The 17,394-nt window shown below is 36.7% G+C and overlaps 1 protein-coding gene across 1 annotated transcript in view; it reads right to left on the bottom strand.

Annotated features, from left to right (window-relative positions):
- LOC133523407 (chitooligosaccharidolytic beta-N-acetylglucosaminidase-like) overlaps positions 1-17,394 on the bottom strand; it is a 32,879-nt gene that overhangs the window by 8,817 nt on the left and 6,668 nt on the right. Inside the window, exons 2-3 of the mRNA XM_061858961.1 lie at positions 12,211-12,296; positions 8,148-8,345 (exon numbers count right to left, since the gene is read on the bottom strand). Coding sequence (XP_061714945.1) covers positions 8,148-8,345; positions 12,211-12,296 — 284 coding nt within the window. The remainder of the gene's footprint in view (positions 1-8,147; positions 8,346-12,210; positions 12,297-17,394) is intronic.

Here is a 17,394-nt window from a genome sequence, read left to right as displayed (position 1 = left end):
TTCATGGTAAACTTTAATAATGTAGAGAAATCGGTAATTTACACGACAGCATCATAATTGCTCTATCCTTTGACAAATAATTATATCTACATATCTGCTTTACAAATGCAATACCTAAACAACTACGACTGGTATATTTACAAGTATGATAAGTCTGTGGAACGGAAACAAGTTGATAAGTTGCATTTAGTTACGATACATTTTACTTCACGCATTAATTCTACATATAAAATAAATGTTCGTTATTTGTAATCCCATAAAATATTTATAGCATGTTAAATGAATGTAGTCACGATTGTAGTAAATCACGTTAGTCGCCGAGAATCGATAATTCTTTTATAGTTATTACAACTCTAGAAAGTGGGCGTTCGAGGTTCCGTCCGTTCGGATTGCTCTGGCGCAAGAAAGGTGGGTTCTCCATCGGCCTGAGGAGAAATAAATGTTGATGTCGCATAAATATTTGATCCACTCGCAAAATATCTCTATGCAAAAGTTTTAGTAAATGATCCCATTTTCTTCTAGTTCCGTTCGCAAAATGTTCCCTTTCAGCAAACGATTCTAATTTCTACTTCAAGAATTCGCTGTTTGTCCCATCTGCAAATTTTAATACGAAATGAAAGTTTGAAAAGACTTAATTTTGTAAATATTGGTTAAAAGACCAATTTCTGGATATTTTAAAAATCTAAGAGGTGTATAAGGGATATGTTGGGATAAAGGGACCTTTTTTAAATCAGAAGATTAAGATGGGATATTTTAGCGCACGGGCGTTTTGTATGGCGGTTTGAGAAGGGGCATTTTGCGTAAGGGCGATTTGGGGTGTAGTTTGTCAGCGCTCTAATATTTTCACATGAGACTTCGGCTCATGCTCGGTAAGGTATTGGAATGACAACTCCGGAATTAAGGCTGGCTTAACTCGATCTATGATTTGTCACGGTTGCTGCTGTCGTTTAGACCACTTGCCATGGGCATCGTCTAAGATGAACCAGCGCAAGTGCACGAAAAATTAACAGAACTCGATGAATGATAGGACAGAACGGAAAAAATGACAAATTATGTATAATAAGACAATACAAAATGTTTATTTAGTCACTTGCAACAATTTACGGGCTGAATGTATAGGCCATACTGAGCAACTTTTACTTTGGAACCAACCCCGAAATCAACAAAAAAAATTACTCTCCCATAGAAAATATCAAGGTCAGACCGCCAAAATGTATGAAACAGCCAATTTTTTTTACGGTTTCGGGGTTGGTCTCATAGTAAAAGTTGCCCGCCGATTCAGCCCGTACCTAAATGATTGCAGGTGTCTAAATAAACATCCTGTATACATTTGCGTCAACTAACTGTGATAATTCCGATACAAGTGTGATAACCAATTAAGCATAGTTGTATTAAATTGAAATACCTATGTAAACGCACGAGTGATAAGAGAATAACAAAAAAATCATCACCAAATATGAAACTAACACGGTGGGATCCGTACAGATTTTTTCCTAGGATCAAATTGTAGGTACTTGAACAATATACGATCTCACACTCAAGTGTTAAATGTTTTGTGAATACTATAACACCACGGGGCACACTTAATCGTGGGTCGCAATACCGTTACCCCATGGCATGGATCATCGGTCGTTCACCGAATGATCAACTAATTTGCGAGATATGTTAAACAAATATTGATTTATATGAACGGTGTAAGGTCACTGACTTTGTGCAAAAAATCTGGCTTGGGTCAAACGGATATTTCGGTGTTGATTTTCCTTCCCTTTTTTTGAGACGTGATGGCATAAAGACAGGGATTTTCTAGAACAAAATAGGCTCAAGTACTTTGCTTGACGTCGTGACGTCACCTGTTGCGAGGGACCGTGCGCGTTGGAGGGTCTGCCATCTTGTGGCCTGAATCGGAACCATAAACATGCACATGTACACGTCACGTGTATTCTTGTGCATAGTAGGTTCTGCCATCTTGTGGGCTACATTGGAACAAAAAACATCACATTTACGCCTCGCGCCAAAAATCTGACGGCTCCTGTGCTGCCTCCTACAGTTCATGCACGCTCCTTATACACAAACGCACACAACTTGTCAGTAGGAAAAGAAGCGAAATTCAAATTTTCAATGGGAATCAACCCTTCGTGCCAGTGTCCTGTGCCTATCTACATTTTTTGCCGCCTTTTTCTACTGACAAAGTGGGTGTGCCTGAGTGGCTCAGGAATATCCGAATATGTACATCTTTTTCATTAATTTACCTAATACAAGGTCCTTAATGGTACATACTAAGGTATATTTGATGCCATATTGTATGTCCATATTTCTAACAGAAGCCAGTTGATATGGACCATAGAGAATTTGAAATAGAGTAAGTAAAGTAAGTAAGTAAATATTCTTTATTGCACCACAAAGAAAACAAATTTAAAAACAGATTTAGAGTGGATTGTCAAAGTATTTGACTTTAACGTAGGTATCTAATCTACCTTCCATCTTGGGTAAGTCCCGTATCCGTCGTTTTCCGTAGGTATAGGTAGAATATGCGATTTTTAAACGACTTTCAAAAGTCTTGTTTTAGGTAAAATGCTGAACCCTGTATTGATGATTGAAACTAAGATTTGTTGATAGGATCCATGAGAATGAGAAGACAACAAGACTAAATACCACAACGTGTTTCAATGAAGTCATAGACATTGTCAGAGATTCTAAACTCAAGTAAGATGATCCGGTATTAAATCGCTAGTTAAACTGATTTTGTGACTCTCTAATCTTCTGCCAATAATTTGTCACTTCGACTTGTAACGCTCAGAGCCGCGAGGAAGGGCGTCTACCAACATTTTCATGCGGTATCATATTTCTTAATGCATGGGTTTAAAGCCCATAAACGCTTGGCTATGACTAATGATAGGTTACCCGTAGTTGTTTTTGTTTACTGTCTATATTTAGTGGAGTCCTCTTGGATCGCGCCCAGCCCAACGCGTGCCCTTTACTAGAATCGATAGGTATACAAACGAATCAGTTACGAAAGTTAACATCGATTCAAAGAAATCTCAGTTGTGTGCATTTAAACGTTATTGGAAAGATAATAAATGTCAAAGGCCTTCTTTTATCTAGAATTCTAGAAGTTGTTACGATTACGGCGATTATAATGAAGCTATTCATGTGGGAAGTAATTTTCTTGTAATACTGACGGCCCGATTCGAAGATCTGTCAATTATACGACACACAGACGATAGCTAAATGAGAACTTATCTAAACCAGAACTTATCGTTACCGTATCTCATTCTTCAAATCGGGCCGTTACTTATATGTACAAACGATATCTAAATGAGAACTAAACCAGAACTTATCGTTATCGTATCTCATTCTTCGAATCGGGCCGTGAGTGCTTATTTGGTCTCAACAATTAATAAAACTAAATCTATCTCACTCTAACAAGTATATTGTTATACTTTCATTTTCATACACATGTAAACTATTGAATAAAAAAACAACAGCCCATAGTTCCTAATCTTGAGGGCTTTGTTTGTACTTTAGTACCTTGGTAGCTATTGAATAGAAGCACACCTTGCCTAACAATATTGCGATAATAAATGCCAGTTCTTATAAATCTCTATGTGTCTTTTAATTAATAGCCAAATCCAATAAACACGACAACAACCAAAATCAAGTTTTGGAAGACAAACCCAATGAAAAGACGCTAATGGTTTTTTGACATTAAACTGGAAATAGATTAGATTACCATACATGTAAAATACTTAAACAAATGATAAATAACTTAGCAAATTTGATACTCAGATGGAACGCGTGGTAGTACTTATAAAGAGTAGTATAGAATACTTAGTAGCATTCTAATGTTTCACTGAATTTATTTATTGCATCGTCTACTTGTATTAATCTTCATAAGCGAACAATAATTAATCGTAATATAATAAACAAGTATTATTAAACAAATGGTGCGCATGTCACCAACTCAATGTAAATACACTTACTAATAAACAACACACACGATTAAATTAATGTTTTACATTATATTACAACAATAGCAGTAAATTAATATCATAGGTATGTACACCTTTCTGTTTCTACTATTGTGAATTTGAGACTATTTTGCTTGTTTTCCTGGGGAAGTCCCATCTAAAACCCAACTGGGGAAGTACCTCCACCTTGCAGAAAACCGCAGCCAAATAACACTAGACCCTACTCATAGTATTGTGTTACCTACACTCTACACTTTTACTGATGGTTTCATTTTAATTACGACACATTACGATTACATTTAATTTGACGACCTGTCTGGCCTAGTGGGTAGTGACCCTGCCTATGAAGTGCTGGTCCCGGGTTCAAATCCTGGTAAGGGCATTTATTTGTGTGATGGGCACGAATATTTGTTCCCGAGTCATGGGTGTTTTCTATATATTTAAGTATTTATAAATAATTATATATTATATTTATCGTTGTCTAAGTACCCACAATATAAGCCTTATTGAGCTTACTTTGAGACTTAGTCAATTTGTGTAATAATGTCCTATAATATGTCCACAACGCAAGTGTCCAGCAAAATCTCGGAACACCGCACAATGTTTACGTCAAATCAAGCTAAATTTCACAAACTCGCTCGACTTTCCCTGACGTCAATGCCGAAATCTGTTGTGCGATGCGATGAAATGAGAAATGCGATGTTGTTAAATACATCAGACTTAAGCAAAGCCAAGCTAATTCACTCTAGACAACACAAGTCCAGTACCTACACAAGGCACTATAAGTTAAGCTTAAATATTGAACATATCGCAAGAAATTCTCGACAGTGGAATTACCTACTACATTACTGCAATTAAATTGATATTGATCAGTGTAGGTTCTGATCAATATCAATTTAATTGCAGTAACAATTCTCATTATCAACGTGATTATTATAGCTACCTACTTGCTGTAATTAAAATGATTACATCTAACGCACATACGTCTTAAAATTTTCTTCACCACAAAGTAGAAAACAGGCACAGTCAGCAAAACTCTTAGCTTAGCTTAACTTCACTTGCTACAGCACATTAACTGATAACGAAAAACAGTTTATCCACAAGAAAATAAAACCAGTACCCAATTTTACAAAACTTGGCGCTTTTCGTTCATTTGGGAAGATTTCAACATTGACTATGTTACAGCCGACAAAAAGTTTTTATTCTTAAATGTCTTAACAAAGTTTTCGTTACGGACAAAACTATAACCACTTATTACCAGCGTACGTCGATATTATAGCTCTTTCACTAAGCGTAAGGATATATAATATAATAATATCGATATATAATATCGCTGCCCCTGCGGAACTTCTGTGGACAGCCTTGGACACCATAGGCTTTTTATTCTAATTTTGTTATTATTTAAGTATGTTTTTGGTTTTATTAAAACCCATATAATAATAATAACGATACCCATTCCCCAAAACTACGAGCAAAGTAGTATCAGAGCGAAAATAACGCACTACTATGTCAGAGATGGAGACACATGACTGCCCCTACAGTGGCTATCACTTGTCACCGACGCACGCGCCGCGGTCGACGGTCCTATCTAAATTCACGAAACATATCGTCTCTCGATAGCTTATGACTGATATAACTTGACATGGAGATCAGATGCAGTAACAGTTTATTGTTGGATCATATTAAACTGGTCAAAATGGAGAAACTAAGTATTTAGTTGGTATGAATAAAAACCCAGGAATAACCCACGCAGACGACCAGGAGACACCTGCCCTATTATATTTATCTACGATTTCGTGTCACACACATAACTCTTAACGTTTACGGGTTTTATGATTATTTTTATTAGCCTCTTGAACGATGTCCACACGGTTATACTAGAATTTATTTGATATTAAGGAGTGCTTTTGAAATATTTATTCGGGTTAGTTATTAATAACTTACAATATGGATAGTAATAGAATATCTACCTACATTTATAGCAGATGATAAGTTAATGTGATCTGTCATTATAGACATTTTGGTTCGCGTCTTTCCTATCGGCAAGGCATCCAAAGTTAAAGGGTTTAAAATGACGTTTGGTTGGGCTCATAATCAGCATAAAACCATATCGCATCCCCAAAGACAAAAATAACTTATAAAGACATTAGGTTGTGAATATGGTCAACGGGATATATTTATTTTTATATTTTGTAACTATAATGAATATTATTTCTTACACAAATTGACTAAGTTCCGTAGTAAGCCAAGAAGGCTTGTGTTGTGGGTATTAAGACAAGGACATATATAATACACAAATACCGTAAAACTACCCAACTATAGTCCAATACTGCAACTATGGTCCACAAGTTCAAAAGGAAATTAAGTATCTATACCAATGTTCCTTGTGGTTTACTCCTAGTTTTACCTTCCATTTATAAACATACTTTGCCTTAGAACTACAAAAATATAGTAAAATACACACCTGAACGAGAAAAATTGAGTTTATTTGTGGACCATAGTTGGGAGCTTTGGACTATAGTTGGGTGGTTTTACGGTACTTAAAAACACACAGAAAACATCCATGACTCAGGAACAAATATCTGTGCTCATCATACAAGTAAATGCCCTTACCGGGATTCGAACCCAGGACTATCGGCTTCATAGGCAGGGTCGTTATCCACTAGGCCAGACCGGTCGTCACCATGTTCATGACAAACCCTTACTTAGTCGTAAAGCGACACATTTTTATTAGAATAGTTCTTTCGTGACCCATGATGACACCAGCTCCCAAGGCGCAATAAAATTATTTATTTCCTTATTTATATTGCATAAATAATATAGTTATATGTTACATAAGTAACTCTAGTCTTTCCTCTCCGATAACATATCTCTCTCGCAGCTATTATGTTGCTACAATTCTTTTATTCTTCGTGCCGAACTGAGTGTATTTAGGTTATACTAATTGACCCTCGTCATTCGACTGCGATAAATATGAGTTAAAACGAAACATCATAAAATCAAGTAGTGAGGAGTACTCGTATGATTAATGTAAAAATCAAATGCCAGACCAGCAGATTTTGTTGCGAATATCATTCCAGATCTAAAGCAGAGTCCAAACTGGGGATGTACCTCCACCTTACAGAAAACCGCAGCCAAATAACACTAGATCCTACTCCATAGTGTTGTGTTCCTTCCAGTGAGTAAGGTTGCCAGAGCTCAACGAGAGTGCGGAGTGTTAGGATCGGCAATGCTCTGGAGTTGCAGGCGTACGTAGGCTACGGAGACTGCTTACCATCAGGCGGGCCGTATGCTTGTTTACCACCGACATAGTATAAAAAAACTGGCCAAGTGCGAGTCGGACTCGCACAGGAAGGGTTCCGTACCATTATCTATAAAAACGGTCACCCATCCAAGTACTGACCCCGCCCGACGTTGCTTAACTTCGGTGATTGGATGAGAACCTCGAGATTGGAAAGAAATATTTATTTTTAGGTAGAAGTACTAGTGCTCGACGCTGCACTATTCACCGACATGGGCACTTTATTTCATGGAAATAGGTATAGTTTAAGTTTGAACAACGAAGTTTTTTCTGTATTCGAACTTAATCCTTGTCACTTTGACATAAAGTGCCCAAGTGACGAAGATTGCATGCAAGTTTTTGAAACGTCTAGATGGGCCTTTAAATTTCATAAAGTTATCTACTGAAGATTCAATTAAAAGTCGACCTTATTGACAACCGACCCTCATGACCATGCTACCTTAACTATGAAACGTCACATTTTATGATTTAGAACAATCACGACCTTCTAATGAATAATTATTTTGACTTTTATACTTAGTAAGTACTTAATTCGTTTAAAGGTTTTTTTAAGTGGAACCTTATACATAATCAACACTTATAAAATAAGTATTCCGAGAACAAAGTTTTGTACAGAACACTAAAAATCATATCATTATTAGGTACCTACATAGACATAAATGGATTTTAAAGCATTGCTCTAAGTCACAGATTCTATACTAAAGAGCCTAGTCAATATGCCAACAGTTCGCGCTGTAGCGAACGAAACGGTAATCTCTCTCTCTAACACTCTTCCATATAAGTGCGACAGAGAGACATTAGCGCATCGTTTGCTACGGCGCAAACGATTGGCATGTTCGCTAGGCACCCTTGTACTTCCAACATGTTCTATCTCTTACCTCAAATAATTGGGATGTATCTTCACTGTCTGCATGCTCAGCGCAGCCGTGACGGGTCTGGGCCAGATCCCGCCGAACCGACCACAGACGGTCCGACACAAGTCAAGGCTCTCGAAAAATGTGGTCTCTGACGCTGTGATGGGCTTGTCTGAACGCTGGCAACCTTCTTCTGCCACGCATTTGTAACCCCACGCTGGCCTGCAGATAAATTGGATAGTTAATAAAAGGAATTATGGAGATATTTTTAAAGTGAGTTCAAATGTAGGTAGCCCCGTCATCCGCGTCGCGTCATAAAAATGGAACAATAGGTCCCATATTTTTGCAATAGTCTTGACACTACGAAGGAACACGGGATATAAACACGCATTACATAAATACATAGACAGTTAATATCCTAACCCCTTTCGTAACCTTAAACCTTAAACTAATTTTACGGTTTAACTCAACCCCGTACTTCCTGTTATCGTATAAAAATGCCACCAAATTATGTCTATATAATTATACGAGTATATAGATATATAATTAATGAAGTGATTAACCTTACTAGCCAACATTTTTCTAAGTAGTGGGATTTTGAGCGACTATACTTGCATTATTACACATGATAGGCACATGCTCAAAATAACAAAATATGCTGAGAATGATTATAGGAAACAGTTTACTAAGCTCCCTTTTATGATGGGTAGGTAAACTAGCTCATTAGACCAGCACGAATCCATGACTCCAAAGAGCTAACAGCTCTTTCCCACTGACGTCCAATTTTTTGCGGGTACGGTATTCTCCAGAATCCCGTTTCAGTAGTATACGTCCTAATGGTACCGTTCACATGAGCATTCTGTTTGCGGCTTACTGCACGCATACTAAAGAAAACTGGATCCCGCAGAAAACCGTATCCGCAAAAAACTGGATGGCAGTGGGAAAGATCTAAAGGGTTAGCACGATGCGTTTCTGGCTTCGATACGCCGACAAAGCTAATAACGCCACTAATTTTAGTATACTCGTGACCAATGGTCGATACCATTGTTCCGTTTGAACTGGTTACGTCGTTAATGTTGGAAGTGGTTTAAAAATAGTTAGCTATGCCTATAACTGCATGTACATTGTAAGTAAGAATAAGAATGTAGCAATTGCAAATTCCTGTTTTTAAGCAGGATGTATGATGGTAAACCTAATTAATTATAACAATAACAATCTAACTAATAGGTACAACAAATAAGAAGTCTGTAGTATATTCTTCGCAAATCCTCAATCTTAAGTAACACGGGTAAAGCAGCAAAGTGCATTCATATTTATTATACTCGGACCTTTTAGCAATAATTAATGTACTGTGTGGCCTATGGTCACGATGGTGCATACATAACATACCAACGAATTAATATTTAACATTACAGTGGTATACAATATTGGAGTATTACTGCAATATTGTACAGCATCACATACACATGTCGTAAACCATAAACTAACTTATACACACTATGCTTTGCAAGGCGGTTTGTTTACGGTCTACCGCAAAACGGGTTCCCGGTAGACCCTCAGTATGTAGGGTAAAGGCACCAGTAGTCAGCCTTTTTACGAAATTTCTATGTATAAGATCGTTTAATCTGCCCACTAATTGACCAATAAGAATCATGAATGTTTTTATTGATCAAGAATTTCATAAAGTTAATTTTATTATGAAGAATAATAGTACATTACGATACAAGTGCGAAAAATAGGAAATTCGAAACGAGTGGCGATAAATTAAAACACGACCGAAGGGAGTGTTTTAAATCGACACGAGTTGCGAATTACCTATTCGCACATGTATCGTACAACGTTTTACAGTACATATGGCCCTTTAAATGTTCGACACAGTAACGTAATATGCTACTTCTCGCACTAGTGGTATAAAGTAGCCCCATATGTACTGTAAAACGTAATTTAATTTTGCTATTGGAAATATTCCATTAAATATAAAGAAAGAGCCTTTTTGCCAGTAATCAGCCCCCTCTGTACCAATAAACAGCCTTTAAATACCCAGTGTCCAGCTATCCCATTTTAACGGCTGACTAGTGGGTTCCGAGTCCCGTGATCTTAGAGTCCAGTCGGCAGCCATAGGTTGACTACTGGGTATTTGATGTATTTCAATCAAATAAAGTCCTAATAAAGTAAATATTTAAAGGTGTTTCATTTAACGACTTACAGTCCATTTGAAACCAAAAACAACGTGAATCCTATGTTCAGCCACCCTCGGCTGACTTCTGGATTTACGACCATTTTAAAATTACTGCCTCAAACCCATTAGTCAGCCAGGGGAGGCTAACTATTGGATTTAATACAAAAAAGTAGTTCCCAATAAAAATTAAAAATGTTACTTTAATATGGATTTATATTATTTTTTTGCTTATTTCAGATATATTAAGTATTAATTATTTAAAAACAGTTCCAATTCTTGTAACAAAACATCAGAATTCGCCATTGTGACACTCCAAAAAAAATAGCGGATATCACTTAACCCATCATGTCAGAAGACAGCACTTCTTTAAAGTAGGGTTGTGGTTCATGCTAAACAATTATTTTATAAATTAAGCTATTTTTCAATTAATTAATAGTTTATCAATCAATAATTTCACCTATTTTTGACATGAAAATTTGAAAAACTGATAATTACAACCAAAAATAAGCAAGAAAGTCTGACCACTGGTGCATGGCTGAGCACTACTAGTGGTGCCCCCTACGCAGAGTATTGAGTATTTGGCACTTAAAATGTAGCCTTTTCGAAAATAAATATATCTACTGCGAACGCGAGCCTTGTAATGGTAATATCATGCTCGTGAGCCTTCGTAGCTCACATAATTCATTCTGAAGAAGTGTTACGCCACTTAAATCCCTACAAGTAATCAAAGCTGCAACTGATTGAGCGAGGTTTAATTGAAATAATAACAAGAGATTTATATGTTAGTTATTTTATTTTGAATTATTTTCTGGAATAAATTATTGAATTGAATTGATGGACATATATAGATAAGACACAAAAAATAATAACAAGTTTAAATAAAAATAAAAATTCATTTCAACGACAAAAAATAAAAGAAAAAAAAATACTACAATAAAATTAAACACTATGGTCGTCCTTATCATATGGACTAAATTAATGTGTTTTGCCAATACAACAACGACGTACTAAACTATAATAGGTCTGTCTTTTTAATGTTTAAAATTAAATAAATGCCCATACATGCAGCACCATTTTGAAAATGTTCAATAACTTATTCCACAGAAAATTCATACAAAATGTATCTAACCTGCTTACGAAATTTCACGAAATCAATTAAAAAAGGGGAAGATACGAGTATACAGTATGTAACAGAATGAAAGGCAAAGAAAGATACCTGTTAATGTTTATGTCATACTGAGCAACTGACTATGGGACAAACCCTGAAAAAGCGTAAAATTTTGGCTGTTTCATATATTTTGCTGGTCTGATGTTGAAATTTATTTACGGATGCGAAGCTTGGTCACTAACACAAAAGTAAGAGCGCGAGCTACTGGTAGCTGAGAGGAAGATCAACCGAAAAAAAATTGTATTTGTATTTTGTATTTGAAAAATCCTCGAACCCTCATGTGGAGAGAATGGAACCTGGAGACTCCGCAGGAACCAGGTGATTGAAGATCTGTTGTCCGAACCGAACATCATTGGAAATACGAAAGCCGCCAGACTCCGATGGCTCCGGCACGTAGTCCGGATGGGTGAGGATCGTGCAGTCTGGAGGGCGTACTCTGGAGTTCCAAATGGCCGAAGACCGTCTGGACGCCCTAGGTACCGCCGGAGAGACGAAGTGCAAAAAGATCTTAGCGAAATCGGCGCCGTCGACTGGATAGAAACTGCGCCACAGCAGTAAATAAGTAAGTAATATGTTGAAATCTCCTATGGGGAGTCAATTTTTTTTCGCGATTTCGGGGTTGCGTTGGTTCCATAGTAACAGTTGCTCACTATGACTTAAACATTAATGGGTTTCTTTCTTTGCCTTTCGTTCTGTTACATACTGTATAGTTAATAAATAAATACTTTAATTAAACTTACTCGGGTCCTCCCAAATTAACGTTGTTTTCGCTGCATCTGACCAGTTGCACCAGCAACACTACTAGCGCCCAGTGATTCGGCACCATCTGTGAAATCATCATGATATTACTTCTTGATGCAGTGAACAAGTATTAAATGTGTGCGAAAATACACATTACCTTTCATTAATTTTTTCAGTCTTAATACCTGTAAATTGAGAGAATTTACAGGTATTAAGACTATTTCAAAAATTCACAATTTACTGTAGACCTTAAACACATTTTGCACATTAGAACAAAGCCAGTACTGGCAATACAAATTTATGATTAGACCGCAAGAAAAAAATGTTGTGCAGTGATTTTGTTTTTTTCATTTCACAAAATAGGTATACAAGAGAAGACATCTTTTAGTTATACCAATTAACTGAGGTCGTTGGTATAAATGGATAAAATGAAATAGGTATATAGTAACATGCGCTAGCAACTGACAATTATGTTCGAAATCTAAAACTAGACTATTTGGCTTGACACCCAAATAGTAGCAATACTGATTTATAATACCCTCAAATCAAGAATGAACAAAAAAATGAATTAGAGTCAAACCAAGATAAGTTGGCAGCTTTTTTAAAGCTTTACCAACGGCCTGAGATAAGTGGTAGACATAACGATGTGGTTATTTATAAGTATAATTCGTGTCATTCACGATGATCCGCAGATTTGTCAAATCTAACCTTTAATAACATAACAATACGAGTGAAGGCACACGTCTTCGTGAATGACACGATCGATATGTAATAACGGATCTCATCAAAACACAATGGATATCCTAACCACTATACAAGCACTATGTAACCACATGGGATATGATTAGCACTGTCGGTTACCACATCACGAAACCAATTTAGAAGCGGATGATAAGGTAGAATAGTGGAGTAAATTACGCAATTTCAGGTTTTACCCATGTTCTGAATCGACGTACGTTTAGATCTTACTCATTCATTATTTTTTGTTGTATAATAACACTTGCTGCTTGCTTGTAGTTTTGAAACTGGGTAGGGCGACAGGTATCATCTCCAATTAGTTTATACCTAGCCTAAAAAATTTGTTGAGATGACATCTCTCACCGTACCCATCGAGTTTATAAAAGTACTTGACTTATTTAAGTATTCAAGTTACTAACGTAACGCGACAGAATTAAGTTTATTGCTCGTTTATTAGTTTCTACAAATGCTACAGTTAAGTGTAATTCGGTCGGGTTTATTCATAGATTTAAGATTCTATGATCTGATGGTTTATTCGAGTCATTTTATATCTACAAATAAACACAAAACATATTCTTTAGAAAAATGATGTAGATAACGTAGTGACAATAGTAACCGATATGAACCAGTACCCGACACTTTTTTTTACATTTTTCATGCTCTGAAAGAGGGTTATTGTTGTTCTAAAAAGTGTGCAGAAAGTGATACGTTTCTGCACTAGAGCATTTAACTTTCCAAGTACAATGTTTTTACGATAAGCAATTGAAATTTGGTTTTAAATAGATTTGTTATCTTATTTCCATTCTGATATTTAACTCCCCATCCCATAAAAACCGATACTTTTACCTAAATGGTTAATTGTAAAAATATACTTAGTCATGTTTAAAAATAACACATGTATTTTACTTTCCTCGTATTCGAAATGAAAAGTAGTAGAGTGTTTAACTCGAGTGAAAAAGCATCATTTCAGCCTTGAAATAGTCCGATAGTGGCGCTCTAACTGCGCCAAATTATCTTGGCAGATGAGTGCCTTTCATCCCTTAGTTAATAATCTACTATTATTCATGAAAATAAGGGTAGGAAGTGGATTTCTTAATTTAGAATGCAGCAGTGTTGTAGCAAAGATAAAATAAATAATATTGATAGACCATACGTATGGACATACTCGGATGTATAAATTCTATCATACATTCCTATTTTTGTGCCCCGATTACTGCAGTTTAGAGGTAATTGGCAAACTCATATAATCTAAATGGCAGCGTTTCCGTTCGCTTCGTTGTATGTATAAATTACATGGGCGAAATGAGTGTATCATGACGTCATTTACTGTGACAATGCGCACCGTCACACCTTCACGATTCTCCTCGCTTCCACCCCCGTGAATCCTGCTTAACAGAGATGGCAAAGCAAAGAGTACTTCAAATAGGTAGGTAGAATGCTTAGTATAATTTCATCCATTCCTAACAGAAAAACTTTACGAGCGTGATAATTAAAAACAATAATAAGGAATAGGCAGGTAATTTAACAATTTGTCATGTTCATGTCCAGTGCCTAAAAACAAGATTCGTTTTCGACCATTTCGACCAGATAATGCTACAAAAACCATTTTTCATGCATAATTTGATTCACCGAAAATGGCGTAAACTATATTAATCTAACAATTAGTTACAAAATTAGGATTTCAAGGAAGCCGGTTCAATCAAACTGACACTTAACCCGATCTCCTTCATATTCAAAAATTTATCGACCGCAGACTTATCTTTGCTACCAAGGGAATAAACCTTGTAGAAGTTGTAGATACTAGAAAGCATTCGAGCTTGCTCTAATAACAGTCGTTCTTGATGCAGTCTATTACGTATAGTTCGAAGATCTGTAAGAATAGACTTTTAACAGTTTTGATTGATCCTCATATGCGTACTTATTGTACCGTTTAACTGATAGCCTTAGCTTCGTATGTGTAAGGTTCAAATAATAACTGTCAAAAGTAAGTTCTTACAGAACTCCGACTGTAGTAAAATTATACTTAGCATATATAAAAGGGTTGAACATGCGTGTGATACTTGCAACGCTTTCATGCTGTCACGCCAATTATACAGTATTTGACTACGTAATGTGTGTCGTGCTGGTGTCGTGTCATGTGTGTTTATAGCGTGTTTAACGCGAACGGACCTTGTATTTTAGCTTACGAGGAAGGCGATGCGAGGCTTATGCAAACCAGTGTAACTTTGCGCTCCGTAACAGGTATGTGTTATCAAAGAATCGAATCTTCGGTTCCGAGTATTCACTTCATACATATATTAGTATTAGTACTAGCTAAAACTGTCGTAAATTTTTATAGTTATTTAATAACAGCTCTTGTTATCTTGATTGAGTAATATTACCTTCTAGAGATGAAAGGTATTGCATTGCAACTAAAATGTTCATTTTACTTAGGGCTTGTGCACAAATCACGCGAGGTATTTTCGGCTACTTTTTGACCCCCTTGCCCATTCGTGATTTTTGGCGAGGTTCTTGGGTACCCCGCGTGATGATTCGCGTGATTTGTGCACAAGCTCTTACATAGGTATTACACCTATCTTTAAATTTTTCGAAACCCACTTGAGAATAATTTAAAAGGCGGCCTCATGACTCATGACTGCAAACAATCAAGGATTCTTTTAAGAGCTCAAGTGACCAGAGATCTCACTTACACTGGCTCACTTTTAGTCGATAAGTGTTCGGAATGACAGCCCGGAACCTCGCAATTGTGACAGTGGGGCGCCGCCGTTGACGGAACCTCCACGCTTCCCTCACGCGATCTGTGTGAGTGACAGTTTGGGGTCTGTCCGATGAATTATGTAGGGAAGTGTCACCTTTCTTTGTGACAAATATGACGCACCTTTTTAAATAGGTACTAGCAGCACTCTTAAAATTACTGTACTGACATACAGGAACACATAGTCTTATTAGACTATCAGTATCACACAGTCTAGTCACAAAGAGACTGTGTGATACTCGATGGTATACAATAATTTGGGTTCTGTTCGAAAATTATGCAAAAAGAAATGTTTACATTTCTTGGTGGCTAACATAATACAATTTATTTTGTAGTACCTATTGCTTTTGTTTCAAAAATTAACAAGACAAAAGCAATACTTACTGTATTGTTTGTTTTATGACAGGTTCAAATTCTATTGAAACGGAGTTACCTACAAATATTACCTACAATGTAATGCATATTGGACACACACCTTATCACATACTGCGACCTTACGATGATACAGATACAATGCAGAGATTAATAAAGCCATTCTACTTTGTTAATAAAGCGCTGGTGGTAAACCTAGCGGTAAGAGCGTGCAACTTGCAATCCGGAGGTCACGGGTTCAAACTACGGCTCGTACCAATGAGTTTTTCGGAACTTATGTACGAAATATCATTTGATATTTACCAGTCGCTTTTCGGTGAGGGAAAACACGGGAGGAAACCGGACTAATCCCAATAAGGCCTAGTTTATCCTTTGGGTTGGAAGGTCAGATGGTAGTCGCTTTCGTAAAAACTAGAGCCTAAGCCAATTCTTGCTATAAGTCGCCGAGCAGACCCCAGGCCACATGAGCCGTGGTAAAATGCCGGGACAACTCAAGGAAAATGAAGACTACTTTGTTTACATAGTGACTGAACTAGTGATAGGTAACACAAAATGGAGTCATTGGAACACGTATTGTAGAAGGTGCGATAGGTAAGAAATAAGAATAAGTACAGATAACCAATCATTTGAACCTGCTCGCTAGATATCGCACGTTATGTAGGTCGGTGTATGAGGCCTCGGATTTATAGTGTAGGTATATGTATTTGGACTATGCATTTTAACTCTTCGCATTTATATATACAATACATTAATTTGTTCTAATAATACTAAGTAAAATTACTGTGAACGAATCGGATCACACAGAACCAATAGGAATCTAACAAAAAATATATAAGTGCATAATGCTGCTGTCTTACATTTTAGCAGGTATTTTCTTAGATAAAGGACTCTATAGATGTTTATGATTTACAGGTCACCGCGGCCAGGGATGTCGGTTAGCGCGGCTCTCCACGAGGCAAGACAGAAGGGGAGACGCCATTTCGAAACTTCGTCGAGGTAGTCACGACCCTCATTATTAAGGGAATGACGGAGGAGAGAGGAGAGGAAGGGTCACTGGTCAGACAAACATACATATACCTACTTAGTATGAATTTTCACAATGATTCTTTCGCCTAATTTTGAGCGCGTGCCAAAGCAACAATGTCGTTTAAAAAATGGCTGTATCGCAGTGATATTAAGGTTCAAAATGTATATGTAACATGTTTTGGTAATGTAGGACGATCGACCACCGTAATGTCTTAGGGTCTTAGGCGAAAAATCATTTCAGAAAATTCATAAGTACTAAGTATACCAAATTTAAGAAAATGTTCAGTGCTTT

Source organism: Cydia pomonella, chromosome 12 (genome assembly GCF_033807575.1).
Source record: "Cydia pomonella isolate Wapato2018A chromosome 12, ilCydPomo1, whole genome shotgun sequence".
In the NCBI taxonomy this organism is placed as follows: Eukaryota; Metazoa; Arthropoda; class Insecta; order Lepidoptera; family Tortricidae; genus Cydia; species Cydia pomonella.
Note: the sequence above shows the minus strand (reverse complement) of the source record. Positions and strands in the feature narration are given on the sequence as shown.